This window comes from Lepisosteus platostomus, chromosome 8 (assembly GCF_059453375.1).
Source record: "Lepisosteus platostomus isolate fLepPlt1 chromosome 8, fLepPlt1.hap1, whole genome shotgun sequence".
Lineage (NCBI taxonomy): Eukaryota > Metazoa > Chordata > Actinopteri > Semionotiformes > Lepisosteidae > Lepisosteus > Lepisosteus platostomus.
In genome coordinates, this window is record NC_142618.1 from 17221554 (window position 1) to 17237589 (window position 16036).

General features: G+C 40.8%; 1 protein-coding gene and 1 long non-coding RNA gene across 7 annotated transcripts in view; one reads left to right on the forward strand and one right to left on the reverse strand.

The window, feature by feature from the left end:
* The window catches only part of opn7a (opsin 7, group member a), a 65275-nt gene that overhangs the window by 16496 nt on the left and 32743 nt on the right, over positions 1 to 16036 (reverse strand). For 4 of the 6 annotated variants that reach the window (XM_088644320.1, XM_088644319.1, XM_088644321.1 and 1 more), the window contains 3 exons: positions 10421 to 10583; positions 6804 to 6931; positions 128 to 462 (listed from right to left, as the gene is read on the reverse strand). In XM_088644320.1, coding sequence (XP_088500446.1) covers positions 128 to 462; positions 6804 to 6931; positions 10421 to 10583 — 626 coding nt within the window. Of the gene's footprint in view, positions 1 to 127; positions 463 to 6803; positions 6932 to 10420; positions 10584 to 14420; positions 14620 to 16036 lie in introns of those variants that run through there. The other 2 variants (XM_088644322.1, XM_088644323.1) reach the window with 2 other exon arrangements.
* On the forward strand, positions 4166 to 9365 carry LOC148656809 (uncharacterized). Its single transcript, XR_015941058.1, has 3 exons — positions 4166 to 4486; positions 6459 to 6618; positions 8003 to 9365. It is a non-coding gene; the product is annotated as an uncharacterized LOC148656809 (long non-coding RNA).

Consider the following 16036-nt stretch of genomic DNA (forward strand, 5'->3'; position numbering starts at 1 on the left):
TTTTTTTCTGTAAACTATGCAACAAATTAAATGCAACAGAGAACCATGTGTCCATAACACTGTTTCTACTGTCTGTGGTGTTTGTGGTACAGTAGCTGGCTGTGATAAGAAACGATCATTAACTCACCTTAACAATGATAGTCTGGATGTTGCCCATTCTTGTTGGGGTGGACACATGCTGCTCCACTGCTTTTCTGGATTCTTTTACCGTGATCAGGATTTGCGAGTAAGAGGCAATGATTATGCCGCAGGGCAGAATGAAGCAAAACACGAACAGGACTACGGTGTAGGATTTTGCCACCGGGTCCGTGTTGGAGGACTTCCAGTCGATGCAGCAGGCGGTGCCGTAAGGCTCAGGGCCGTACTCCCCCCAGTGCGCCAAAGGCGAACACGCGAACAGCAGCGCGTATGCCCAGGCGCAGGCGATCAGCAAACGCCCGTGGTCGAGAGTAAACCTGTTTCCTGCCAACGGAAGAGAAAGAAGGAGTAAGGGGCACGTCACTCTGTCGGGCTGCCGCTTCCTTTCATGAGCTCGCTTGCCCAAAAGAACGTACGGTACAATTACGTCTTTAGTTATTTGTGTACAAGAGACAATACCGAGGCTGAGTCAGTCTACTTCAGTGCTAATACTGTAGCTGCAACGTGTGGCCGAACTGATTCCGCTTCATGTTGACACTCGGCCAATAGCTCTTGATTAAGCTTCTCCGAGTGATGTGGGTAGAGGACTCAGCTGCACTTTCTGTTGGAGTTTTTGTCTGCCGAACTGTAAACGCTCACATCAAAAAGAGTTGTTCACTAGCGGTCCCGGCACAAGAGCCCGCAGAAAAATCCATAAGCGCTAAATTAAAGCAGCGAAAGAAAATCCACAAGCGAGACGCATAAACTGTACAGTGAAAAATAAAACCCAAGGCAAAACAAAACATCAAAGGACCAGGTTATTATTTGCTTCTACAGAGCCTTGTAAAAGTGTCCAGATCCTGCCTGTGGTGTCCCACTTTGCGAAATCACAAAATGATGTGAACACGTTTTTTGAACTTCACAATTGATTCGAAAGCTGAATGTCCTGACTGAAGTCTTCTGGCGGTAAGGTTAGTAACAGTTAATCGAACTAATGAGAAGAAATTGAAATATGTAATGTAGGTGGGACAGCATGCAAAGGAAAATGCAAAGGTTTATTCCACGCTGAAAAGAGAGGAAAAGAAACACAGTGTTTCGGCTGTGGAGCCTTCTCCGGGGGGAAACTGAAATATGTTAAATTAAAGTATTCAGATTTGTTAGCACAACATTTGGTGGACATACTGTATATTTGAAAGCAGTTACAGATGCAGCTCTTTTTGGATAAGTCTCACGTTGTGTCCACGTTTGGCACCGGTTTGGTGCAATATTTTCCCTTTTTTCTCAGTAGATCAGATCTAGCTGTTTCAGGTTGCTTGGGAATTGCTTAGAATCGACAGTTTTCAAGATTCTGCAACGGATTCGAGTCAAGATTTTCATTATGCCTCTTAGGCACATTTACTTACTTAGCCTTAAGCCACCCCAGCATGGCTTTGGCCTTGCTCTTTGGATCACTGTGCTGCTAGAAGGTGATTTTATTCTCTCGTTTTTTATTATTTTGCAGAATGAAACAGTTTCTGTTTCCTCAGGTCAGACCACAGGAATGGTCTTTGCAAAGCATTGTAAATGACAGATTTTCTTGCTGTAGTTCAGCAGGATGGTAATACAGATCTTTCTATGATCCTGAAAGTTAAATTTAATATTAACAGACTTAATAACTAACAGACAGCTTTGGTTCAGTTGTTCTAAAACTTCATTTTGTTTTGAGTACAGGAATAAGTGGAGAAGGGGGGAGGTTATGATTTCAAAAAATGTTTAAGGAATAAACCAAATCACTTGTTTGAGTTTAAACCCTGTGACCAGTGAAGTTTCCATACTTCACTGGTCACGCTATTATTGGACATCTCTGAATTTGTTTACTTATTGTGCTGACATGAGGGCAGTATGTATCCCACTTCTTAATAGATTGTGTGCATAGCAGAGCCCAGCACACAACAACTGAAGTTTTTCATCTCCAGATTAAAAATATTATTTTAATCTCCGGATCAAAAATATGATCTTGGGTTCTTTGAAAAGTGGCGATTCATTAAGCCATTTACTAAGCTGAAAGTTTTTTCAGCCATATATGAATTATCTATGATTTATTTTATTCTAGCATGAACATTTATTTTAATTTTGCAAAATGGACGTACTACCAATCATCAGTTTAGATCACCAGGTAATCCACTCTGACCTGACACTTTGCAGATGTTCTGAACACAGCCTCAAGAGGGAGCTTCAGCACTGCTCCAGAGTGGATTTAGAAGAGGCGCTACAGAACATGAATAAAGCCAATTCCCACGGGTCTGATGGAATACTGCCCATGTTCGCCCTTCCGGGACAGGCTGCTACTATTACTAGTGGAGATGATGCAGGGCTATAGTGAGATGCCTTTTATTAGCCATTTGAATACTACCATCGTTTCACTGTTACTGTTGAAAGAAAAGGACCCCTCTCTGTGTGCTAGCTATTGCCCCCTCCTTGATAACTTTGGACCTTAGGCCATGTGCCAAAGTATTTTCATGTAGACCTGAGACTTATGTGACTACATTGATTCATCCTCATCGTACAAAGTTGCTTACACTGGATGCCATTTGGCGAGAGTTTATATCCATCTGCTTCACTCTATTCATGCTGTCACTAACACCAAAACATCCACTGTACTGTACATTCCCTACTTTGAGAGGCTGAACGAGTATTCTTTGAATATAAGTGACATTGTGCGGCCATCAGTCAGTCACGGTTTCTCCTTAGAGGAATATTGTGATGATAGTCAGTTCCTCTGGCCAGGTGAACGGCGCAGCTGAAGAAATGTGCTGAGGGATGTGCAGTACATGTGTCCACTTCTTGCTCCAAGAAGCATGAAAGGAGCAGCTCTGCAGAGATCTCCAGAGACTATGTGAACTGTAAAGGATGTTGCCTTGAGTGTGAGGTGGTGCACTAGGCAAGGTTGTCAGAGGCCTAGAGTCATGAGGAGGCTCCTGAATTACTGTACCTACTGCAACTGACTGGGCCTTCTTGACTGGAGGTCATGGCCATCCCTAGGTGGGTGGGTTTTCCGTTGGAGCAGGCTGCTCTGGATCAACTGATTTGTCCAGGATTTTGGTGTCTTTTGGCAAATTAGTCAGGCTCATTATAACGTGATATTCTTCTGATATACTGTATGATGTTAGTGTATCACATATAATTGTGAGAGTTATATGAGATATACTATAACTAGTTCAGAAAGCTGTTATAGAAAGTTTTACAGGGGAAATGTTTTCCCTATTTACTTTGCTTTTTGTAACACCTGAAGCACTGAAAACACATTTTGCCAACTATTGTTAAAAATAAGGAGGATATTCACAAATGAAAATAACCAAGGGAGATCACAAGAGCCTTTGTTGTTGACAAAATACAGCAAAAAACAGGTTTCGAAATAAACGCATAGTTGTCACAAAAAATCATAAATCTAGCATTCATTCAAGGGGTTGGGATATATTTTTGAAAGAAAATTTATATAATGTGTAATAAGCAAAACTATGATATTTTAAGTAATTACATTTATGTTAAAAATCTCATACTAAGAGAGTAATTAGTAAGTTTTGTTAAATTGGCATCTAGTGATGCCAAAATGCAAAACACTAGAAGTGATACTTTGCAATGGTTGAGTCTAGTAAGTTATTGTACAGATTGCATAGTCTGCTTGAAGTACACCCACTCCCTGGGTTACATAAGATCCAGCTTTAAGTAAAGACCTCCCACGGGCCCCATAATAAACTTTTGGAGTTGTGGAAAGCAGAATTTCATTGTTTGAGAGATAAACCCAGTAGTAGCTGAGGTAAGAGGCAGAGTGGTAACGTAGCAAGGTGGGCATGCAAGATAAACAAGCAAGAGAATGCAATTAACAACAAAGCAAAACATGTAGCTGGCAATAAATACATTAACAAGGCCCAAAGGAAAATCAAAAAGGCATAGTGTCAAATGTAGTGGGGAAACTACAGGAAACTACAGGAGTCCAGGAACACAGGAAGCTGAGACAAAGCATTTGAGAGACTCCAAGTAAACCCTATACCAGAGTGCTGAGCACACTCAGAGGAAACCTTAAATTACCTGAACCACCTGAGGTGGGAGTGGTCTTAAATTGTTCCCAGGTGGCACAGGTCTCCTGTCTGATTACATATCCACGGCAACCAGTGTGAGTGGGCAGTTGCCATGGCAATACAAAGTTGCCCTGCAGCTCTCCAATAGGGACAAGTATGATGTAAAGATCAAGCAGTGTGGTGAGGTCCTTCTGCATGGAGTTAGTGCAATGTGGTCACACCACCATTATTCAATTTACTCTTCAGTCTCACTTTCTTTTCACACGTGTGGCACCCTCCGCATATTATCTTGTGCTCTGTCATTGGAAATGGTGAGTAATCCATACTGTAATCATGTCAGGGAAGCAGATTTATTATTGAGTATTTAAATTTGTGTTTAATTACTCAAGAGTGTAAGGTAATGACATCGTATATATAAGTTTGTCAAAAGGTAAATCTCTCTCTCCAATGTTTAATATACTTATATTAAGTGTATGTTGTATTAAAATTGTAATTATTCCTAAAGTAGGGTTACAACATTTTTATTCAAAGTTTTTAAATCTCTCTTCCTCTGTAATAACAAGGGAAGATTCCTTTTGTTCTCTGTACCTCCTGGACTGCTGGCATTCTGCTACAGTGCCTTGCGAAAGTATTCGGCCCCCTTGAACTTTTCAACCTTTTGCCACATTTCAGGCTTCAAACATAAAGATATAATTTTTTTATTTTATGTGAAGAATCACCAACAAGTGGGACACAATTGTGAAGTGGAACGAAATCTATTGGATTTTTGAAACTTTTTTAACTAATAAAAAAATGAAAAGTGGGGCGTGCAAAATTATTCGGCCCCCTTGCGTTAATACTTTGTAGAGCCACCTTTTGCTGCGATTACAGCTGCAAGTCGCTTGGGGTATGTCTCTATCAGTTTTGCACATCGAGAGACTGAAATTCTTGCCCATTCTTCCTTGCACAACAGCTCGAGCTCAGTGAGGTTGGATGGAGAGCGTTTGTGAACAGCAGTTTTCAGCTCTTTCCACAGATTCTCGATTGGATTCAGGTCTGGACTTTGACTTGGCCATTCAAACACCTGGATACGTTTATTTGTGAACCATTCCTTTGTAGATTTTGCTGTATGTTTGGGATCATTGTCTTGTTGGAAGATAAATCTCCGTCCCAGTTTCAGGTCTTTTGCAGACTCCAACAGGTTTTCATCCAGAATGGGCCTGTATTTGGCTGCATCCATCTTCCCCTCAATTTTAACCATCTTCCCTGTCCCTGCTGAAGAAAAGCAGGCCCAAACCATGATGCTGCCACCACCATGTTTGACAGTGGGGATGGTGTGTTGAGGGTGATGAGCTGTGTTGCTTTTACGCCAAACATATCGTTTTGCATTGTGGCCAAAAAGTTCGATTTTGGTTTCATCTGACCAGAGCACCTTCTTCCACATGTTTGGGGTGTCTCCCAGGTGGCTTGTGGCAAACTTTAGACGAGACTTTTTATGGATATCTTTGAGAAATGGCTTTCTTCTTGCCACTCTTCCATAAAGGCCAGATTTGTGCAGTGTAAGACTGATTGTTGTCCTATGGACAGACTCTCCCACCTCAGCTGTAGTTCTCTGCAGTTCATCCAGAGTGATCATGGGCCTCTTGGCTGCATCTCTGATCAGTCTTCTCCTTGTCTGAGCTGAAAGTTTAGAGGGACGGCCAGGTCTTGGTAGATTTGCAGTGGTCTGATACTCCTTCCATTTCAAGATGATCGCTTGCACAGTGCTCCTTGGGATGTTTGAAGCTTGGGAAATCTTTTTGTATCCAAATCCGGCTTTAAACTTCTCCACAACAGTATTACGGACCTGCCTGGTGTGTTCCTTGGTCTTCATGATGCTCTCTGCGCTTTCAACAGAACCTTGAGACTATCACAGAGCAGGTGCATTTATACAGAGACTTGATTACACACAGGTGGATTCTATTTATCACCATCAGTCATTTAGGACAACATTGGATCATTCAGAGATCCTCGCTGAACTTCTGGAGTGAGTTTGCTGCACTGAAAGTAAAGGGGCCGAATAATTTTGCACGCCCCACTTTTCATTTTTTTATTAGTTAAAAAAGTTTCAAAAATCCAATAGATTTCGTTCCACTTCACAATTGTGTCCCACTTGTTGGTGATTCTTCACATAAAATAAAAAAATTATATCTTTATGTTTGAAGCCTGAAATGTGGCAAAAGGTTGAAAAGTTCAAGGGGGCCGAATACTTTCGCAAGGCACTGTATGTTCTCTCTCTCTTTCCCTCTGCCTCGACCTGACCAGCACACACCCCTGTTAACCACCGCAGGGCAACAGACCCCGGTGAGCCTGCAGTTCTGCTCTCCTGTCTCTCCTTACTCACCTACCAGCACAGCTGGAGAAAATAAGGGAAAATCGCTGCAGTATCGTGAATGGTACATCTCTAGATGTGTTCATGCAGTGGGTAAGAAAGGGTCATTTCTGACTTATGTAAAATTCAGTTTACATAAAGACCTGCAGAGCAGAATCCTAATGTATCTCAGAAATGCACCTTTAAATCAAATCTGGCACACCTGGAGAGATTAACACCCCTGCCTTAAACACAAAATCAGACTCAGCAAAATAACAAGTAGGTAAAAACATACCTACCATACAGCGGATAACAGACTTTCATGCAACACACAATGCTAAGTAGGGTTAATGTTGAAAGACTGCATATTCCAAATAACACCCCACAGAATGCGTAGATTAAGCACATTGTTTTTCCATATAGCCACCTGCAACAAAAGAAAGAGTTCAGCCATTAGCTGTTAGTGTAAATCAAAGATCAAAGCTGTTAGTGCAAATCAAAGATCACCAGCCGTGGTCCTGTGGGTCAAATGGGTCTATTGGTTTTCATTCCAAGCAAGCCCTCAGTTACTTAAAAGATCCAATTATTTCTGATTAAATTAAGATCTGTGTTATTTTGGCTAATGCATGACCTCTTCAGGACAGGTGATGATTATAATGCAAGCTAATTTTAAAAATTATCTGCCCTCCTTTACTCCACATGTAGTGAGTTCAAGGCCCATGGTGGCTTTGCCATTAGAAGGCTGGAAAGACACAGCATTAGCATGAAAAAGTGAACATAAAAAATAAATACATCCAAACAGCAAACAACAATTATTAACAAAATTGTTAAAAAGCCTGATTTTACATTCTAGGCTACATACTATACAATGCAGAAAAGGCCACCACTGGTTTTGTAAGTAAACAGAGCAGACATGCGATTCCATACTGAGAGGGCTGGCCCGCACACTGCTTTAAACAAGTGCCTTGTCATGGCTGGTCCGAACACTCACACGTGTGCCTTAATGCTTCTCCCTGCTCAGTGAAGCAGCTCGTCACGGTGTGCCCCTGGTCCCGTGTGCATTGCTGAGCTGGCACATTCATATATAGGTTAGTGTGCTTCTGCCAAGCAAAAGCAGTAGTGGCATCTATTTATCCATCAATTTCTTCCAATTCAGGGGAAGTCTGCAGCCTAGCCAGGCAAACAACAGGCACACCCTGGACAGGACGCCAGTCCATCCCAGGGCACACACAGACACAAACGCGCGCACACTCACACTCACACCTGGGCCAGTTTTCCCAGAAACCAATTCACCCACCAGTGGGTGTTTGGATTGCAAAAACGGGGATAATGTACAAACTCCCCACATACTGTAGCACCTCAGGAATTAGAACCAGGGGACGCAGCACTGCAGGGTAGCAATACTAGCCACTGCACCACCGTGCCACTCTTTTTGGACACCGAATAATATTCGTTAATCACTTGTTTGCATTTTTTCTCGCATTTTTCATTAACACAGAATCTCAAAGTATGCACATGCAGGAGGAGAGCTACCTCCTCGACAGGAGTACAGCACCCGCCTGGGTGAGGTCTGCCAGTCATTCTGTAACAGCAGGTCCACTACACAGCACCACAGGTAGAGAAGTGCGCAATTTGCCCAAATCAGCTGTTCTTTGCCGTTTGGGGAAAAAAAAACTGTTAATGATTCATTTAGGCTCACTTTAATCAGTAGTCAAACCCATCCCTATTCTCACCACTTTATCCAGTACTGTGTCGCAGGAAGAGCCAGAGCCTATCTGGGCAAGCAATGGGCGCAAGTGCTGGAGCTCTGGGTTCGATTCCTGGTGCTGTCTGCGTGGAGTTTGTATGTTCTCCCCTGCTCTGGTTTCCTCCCACAGTCCGGAGGCAAGCTGGTAGGTTAATTAGCTTCTGGCCCTGGGTGAGTATGTGCATTTGTGGCTGTGTGCGTCCTGCAATGCACTGTTGTCCCATCCAGGGTGTATCCTGCCCTGCACCTGTTGCTTGCCAGTATAGGCTCCGGCTCCCCAGCGACCCTGAATTGCAAGAGGCTGTTAGGAAACGGATGGATGAATAAACAGACGCCTAAACATGCTTGTTTTTACATTCCTGTTTTCCTGCTCTTCATTTTTCTTGAACGCTGTCCTTAGGTGTAAGTATATAACCTGGGTGTTTTTGGACAGTTATCTTCCATGAAGAAATGTTTTGAATTTCCCAATCATATTGCCTTGTCAGGAAAGTCTCTTTATTGACGTGGTGATATTGACCTTCGAGAAGCTGCGAGGTGTGTGGTAAATCACTCTGTCATCTTGTTTTCTTCTTATTTTTCTTCTTCTGCCTGAGCCATTTCTCCCTGTGTAGCTACCCATTTCTCATATAGTACTGATTACAGTGTAGGCATTGATTTTCTTGCCTTTTCCCTATCAGAGCGCCTTTCTGTGTGAAGGGTAATTGCGAATACATGACTGTTCTATTTAGGAACACACGGAGGTTAATTCCATGCTGTGAAGTAGAAAGGGAGAAAAAAAGCAGTGCCATATCTACTGTGTTTTATCCAGGTCATTGTGACACTGTGGGGCTCTGGTGTTTCACTTACTGCACTTGGAACATTAGCACATAAAAAGGCTGCAAACAGATCCTCCTATGTTCCATTAAGCCCATTAAAGAGACTGATAACAAAAGCAGCTTGGAGATACTGAGACAACTCTGCTGCACATAAAGGGACACCACTCCAGTTTTTGAACCTTTCTCTGCTGTCCTGGTTTTTATCATTCAAGGCCATAGAGATCATCATATGCAAATGACTACTAATTCTAAGACATTTCATTATTACAATTTCCGAATTACATCTACTGTATGTGTTGTGGCCCCTTAGCAGTAATAATAATAATAATTAATGTTATTATTATCCTTGTTGAACTTGCAGACTCACTAGCTTGTATGTTTTCTTTCTTTTTCCTGAATCCAATTAAAATAAAACAAGGTGATAGTTTTTAAGATATCTAATTTATGCACAGCTCCGGGCTCTGTAGATTAAATGATGAGGAACACAAAGTCAGCATAGAATTCAGCAATATGTCGTACGCAGCCATCTTCATTGTTATTAAACTAATTGAACTTTTATAACCATCTTCTAATTTAGGGTATAGGATGCCAGTTCTTGTGTGCAACTCCATTCATATCTACAAAGCTGCATCTATTAAGCTCTAGACACCCAGTGTTTTAAATTAGTTTGTTCATGTCCATTTGTAAGGACACATATGGGTTCATTAAACAAAGAACAGGTACCACTGATAAATAAATATAACAATTAAATTTATATATAATTACTTAATAAAATCTAAAATTATAGCAAGTAAACTGGTTTTAGATCATTGATGCCAGGGTTTATTTCTGCAACTGCAATAACTATGAACTGATATTATCTCTCTGTTCTCCTCCACACTGAAAGCTGGTGTTGTGAGCGTTCTGGCGCACTATGGCTGCTGTCGCATCATCCAGGTGGGGCTGCACACTGGTGGTGGTGGAGGGGAGCCCCCATTACCTGCAAAGTGCTTTGAGTGGAGTGTCCAGAAAAAGCACTATATTAGTTCAAAAAATGATTATTAATAATCAGCAATACATTTCATTTGGTTTGCTAGCCAAGATGACAATGACCGAGATGGCTTTATTAATGTTGTGACCTTCCACACAGAAGAATTTTCACAACAGTTTCTTAGGCCAACTATCTATTGTCTCAATCTGTAAGAATAGCTGCGAGTCCCTTTCAAGGTCACTGGTTCAACTGTAATATTATCATGAGTGGCTTTCAGTTCCTTAGCTGGGGTGAATCTATTACTTAAAAAAGCTGTTGTTGCTTCTGCTTCATGATAGGTACTTCACATTGCAAATGTATTTACATTGAGAAAACATAGCTTACCTGTGAGATATGCTGGATGTTATTGCTAGAGGATATAAAGTCACAGTCATTCCCAGGTCACTGATGGCGAGGTTGATAATGAAAAATTCGGCTGGCTTCAATAAATGTTTTTTTTTGTATGAAACATACAGCAGCGTGCTGTTCCCAAATAAGGAGCAGATGCCTATGACAAAACAACAACGAACAAAAAAGTACACCAAGATATTACAATATATACAATAAACAAAACAAGTCAGTCTAGGAAGTACTACACAAAAATAATTTGTTAAATTATTCCATCGAGATTTGTAGTGAAAAGGGGTGTGGTACTAAAACAGTCTAAAAAGAGACCAAATACTTGTCAGGCGGAGTTGTACAGTAAAGCAGTGATTACACCCTTTCCATGGGTCACACAAGACTTAACTTACACAAATTAGACAATTCTCTCCACTAATTCTCTCTAATGTTTTTACTGTACTTTATACTTTTCATTGTGTGCTGTGATGAATAATTCTAACAACCAGGTTTTTAAATGATCTTTTTCATTCATGGTTATTTCATTTCTCTCCCCCTGTAGAAACAGGGCACGTTTCCTATCTCTCTCTACCTCATGGCCAGCGAACTGCTGCTACATCCTCTCTCTTCCTCTCTAACCCCTCCTTGATCAGCCACACACCTCTTAACCATGAAAGGACAGCAGACCCTGTTGAGCCTGCAGTCCAGCCCTCCTGTCCCTCCTGCCTCACTCACAGACACACCTAGAGCGAGTAAGAGAGGACGCACTGCAATACAATGACTGGTAATTCTCTCTGTTTAATCTCATAAAAGCTACAAAAGAGTCACTTTTGACTTACAGCAGACCCAGGTTAGAGTTAGACTTGTGGAACTGAACATTTAAGTACAGTAAGCTGGGCAGTGGGTGTAGAAAGGTACAGTACACATATGTACTGTATTGCAGAACTGAGGCATCAAAATGTCACTTTGCTCCAATTTTTGTAAGAAACTAAATGCTTTTATTTTCTTTTAAACCCAATATCCCCAAAGACCCACCCCCTTAAAACACAAAAATGTGAGGGGCCGTTACGGTGTGTCCCCTTTGTTTATTTAGATCAGGATGTCTACATCCAGTCCTGCAGGGCCAGCTTGTCATTCCTGCTCACTTGGTAATACCCCAGTCCAACAAATTATTGATTTAGCTTGAGCAGGTTAGCGACTCTTGCTGTTTTTTAAGGTGCTGCTAATTTAGAGATAACTATAAAATCTTCTGCACCTGGCACCTGGACCTCCAAGCACGGAATTAGTCCCCCCCCCCATTTAGGTTATCATCTGCGTGGCAAAGTCCTGTAGGAAACTCACTGTACGTGCACCAGACAAAACAAGCAGCTGACACCTAATGCTCATCAGAGTTTTGAATCTACAGTACCAGTAGTACCAGCATGACCAGATGAAAGAATGTTCAAAAGAGAAAAGGAACATACTGTAGTTAAAACAAGTAGAGCCATACTCTCTAGTAGGAGAGTGCTGAATGCATTTAAAATTGGCAGGCTACTTTGCTGTCACAGCTTTTTTTGTGCCTTTTGCCTACTAGAAGTTGTGTATCTTATGTTAAAGACTGGCGGAAAAACAGGACTGAAGATAACAATTGATGTAAAGCTCCAGGTAAGCACTTAAAATAAATGGATTTATCATTTTTCTTTTAGACCCCTCAAACCTGGAATTGTCCTTCTTACTGTACATACTTGGTTTTACCCAAGGTGCCCAATGCTGCATCAGTCGAATCAGGTTGAGGACTATGTACAGTACATTCTCCTCCAGTGCTGACTCAGCATCTCTCGGAGGTTAAATATGGCTCTCAGCCCTGCGTGTACTTAACAAGTTGATTTTTCCTTGACAGCAATAGTATGAAAACAGTAGATTGTCAGCGATACAAGTTCATCATTTCAAAGGTTCTTTTTTGTTTGGTTAATCTTTCCAAAACATTTGCACCCTTTGCCACGTCCTTTGTTCAATCAGAATATTGGAGCTTCCAAAGGAACATTAGAAAGGTTAAAAAACAAAAGGAGTCTGTTCGGCCCATCTAGCCCAGTGAGGTCGTTAGTGGACGACTGATCCAAGGATCCAGCTGTTTCTCGAAGGAGGCCAGTGTTTCAAGGTTTCAGCTTCAACACCATGGTTAGGTACAGTAGCTTGCTCCATACCCCCCCACAGCTCTTTGAGTAAAAATGTGCCTCTTTTTTCAAATTGAAATGCACTTCTACTGGGATCTCTGGTTGGTGCTTCACTGTTGATTAATTAATTCGGCTCACCCCTATTTATACAGTTTGAAGGAAGTTCCTTTCTCAAGCATAAGTAATAGCCATTAGAAACACAATGTTTCATTATTAGTCCAGAGCCCTAACTACTAGTCTCCAGTGTTCCCACATTTGGTAGAAAGACATTTCATAAACACAATTTTCAAAGGAATAAAAATATCACTGTATTTTAATTGTGAGGGCACAGCCAGTTCATACAACATGGCAGCCTTTTCTGGACCACATTTCCCAGAAGCCTTTGGGGAATGAGCTGCTGCTGCCCTCAGTCACCTGACCAGTGGTGGGAAGATGATTGGTCAAGTGACAGTTTAAAAAGCAGGACGTGGAGACTTTCTGGGTCTGTTTGTTGCCAGAATGGAGATGCCAGAATGGTGTGTTCAATATACCAGAGGGAGAAAAACCAATCATGGGGCAGTGGACAGTGAGAATCTGAGATTTTGGAGGAGTCTCAGAGAGAGTCTTGGTGAGAGACTTAGTTTGGTAAGTTTGGTAGTCTCAGACTGAGACTGAAGTTTTGTGAATTGTTGGTTTTAAGGGAGGAAAGCAGCTTATCTGTCTGGCTATAACAGTCAGGGACTGAAGAAGTTCAGTCAGGAGCACAAAAGGTGCTCTCAGGCTTTTGTTCTGATGTTTTGGTTTGTAGTGACTATTTTCCCTGTATTGTAAAGTAATGAACACTATTCTCTTACCCTAATGGCTGTATTGGTACAGTATGTCCGTTGTCCTGGGACTGCCTATTTTAAAAGATTCTATTAAGTTGTGCCCAGCAGGCCATCATAGTTATATTTGTCAAATATAGCATTAATAATTTAACATAGCAAAATTTTGTTTGACATTAGTAAAAATGAAATTTAATTCATGACTTTTAAATGTTATGATTGTGAATGTATGTGCAGTGATCAACAGTCCACAAGCTATTTACCATGATGTAAACAGAGAAAAGATTTCAAACAGATTTGAAAAACAGCATATAATTCAATTTACTTTTTCAAATTCTTAACTTTACATAAGATTAACCTTCTAGATATACAGTTGTTTCTGTATACATACACTCTTATTAGAAAAGAACACTTCAGCTTCATGCAAAGATTCTGCTTGTGGAGAAATATGTTCTTTTACATAATAGTATTTAATTACACCTTTGCAGACTATGCAAGATGACGCACCTGAACTACTTCAACCATTGTGGTATTTATTTTTGTTTATTCAAAGCGTCAAATGCAGTCGGAATCCAACTTTTTTTCCTTTGTTACAATGAGAAACTGCACCCAGCCTTTATAACTGTCGCATTGTAATGAAAGGATTCACAGCGAAAAATGATCAATAAACATTCACTACATAACATCTCAAGAATTACAGTTATACTTGAAACCCCCCATAGTAGAGTATACAGAGCACCTTGGACCTCCAAGCCATGTTTGGAGTTTGTGAACCTTCACAAAAAGATGATATTGTGGGGGTACATGAGTTTATACATTTCTGGGTACCTTAGACTATTTTGTTAGCGTAAATGAAAAAGGAAACAGAAGAACAAGGCAGATTCATCAGCCAATGTGGAAGCAGCAGTATTTCCACACAGACACTTGACCTGCCGATGATTATCACAAACTTTCTGCTTCTTCTAACTTACATTTAAGAGTAATCAGGATTATTTATATCCATGGATGGCAGAGGGATGTAAGTATGTATATGATTTATACTGCACTTACCCCAGAAGACTTTAATGATGTTCCAAGCATGGCAGCGAATTTCTCTAACCATGGTAGCATGCTTACTGGATCATTCATGCAGACAGATGGATTTATGGTAGGAAGACTGCAAGTGACCTAGATTAGAATATACTCTGATGAGAAGACCACCCGTTAAAAGCTGTGATACAGAAAAGCTTGTGCGCTGGCTCTCATGCATACTAAACAGCCACGCCAAATGTGACAGATTTGACACCCGCAATGGCTTTGCACAATGTTGCGATGGGGAAAGGGATGCATTTCTGCATCACGTGGTCCAAACTGACTGACTTCCAGTCTCCTTCCTCTTTTTTTCCAGTGCTAAAAATTAAAAAGCGATGCACGTTATTGTTAATGAGTGAGAATAAAAACCTTGCTGGATTTTTTGCATGCCCACGTACAAGAATGTTTATCGCTGATCCCAATTAAATATAAACTCTAATTAGCAACATGGTACCAGATAAATTATGCTTTCCACCAGAAGGCAGTACAAACACCTAATTAGTGCAATAATTACTAACTGAAATGATGTTGCTCATCAGCTGTATGTTAACAGTGGCTTAAGGATGCTTTTTCGCATTTGAAAAAAATATCCACTAAACAGCTTGACAGATATCAGAGGCATTAACTTCCTTTTCTTCTCATTAACTGAAATACTTTTTTATTCCATATGTTGGTTTTACTCATGTAGGTGCAGTGCACTACATACTGTAAGTATTGGGACAGTAAAGTAAAAAATGTTATCTTTGCGGTACAGTATAATCAAGCTCAGGAACAAGGTGTTATGGACAGAGGATAGATAAACCTCTAGGAAAGTGATGGCAAGGAGAAAGTGTGGAGAAAGGAACAAACTGCAGATGATCCAAAGTATACAACACCACTTCATCTTCATGGCTGCCTCTGGAACTGGCAAACTCGTCTTTATTGATGATGTAACTAATGAATGTAGCAAAAGAATGGCTTTCAGGAGTGTATAAAAACATCTTGTCTGCCTGTGTACAAGAAAATATCTCTAGATTCGTTGGTCGGCTTCAAGACAATGACCCAAAATACACTGCCAATACAACCACAGAGCCAACCATAGGAAAAACTGCCCACACCAGTCTCCTAGTTTAAATCCAGTTGAGCCTGTATTTCACTTGTTTAAAAGCAAACTGAAGTCACAAACCCCCAAGAACAAATAGCAACTAAAAATGGCTACAGCAAAGGCTTGGAAAAACATCTCAGAAGAACAAACCAATTCCAATGGGTTACAGGCTTGATGCAGTTGATGTGTGCAAGGGATTTGCAAACACCTGTTGTTTTATACTTCTTTAATTTACTTTAGGGTAATTTGTCCCAGAACATATCCTCACCAGAAATGGGGGAACACAACACAACACAACACATGGTGTTATTCTCAAATGTTTAAACATATATGCTCAGAAATACCCACAATTAAATCATGACATTCTGTATTTTTGTCTGATATTCATTTTTTCAGCTCAAACCTGAATTAGTTGAATATAGAGCAAACATTTTGATGACTTTACACTTTAAATACTTTTGCAAGGCATGAAAAACATGAGCATTGAGGCAAGAGCTTATAATGTAAGTAA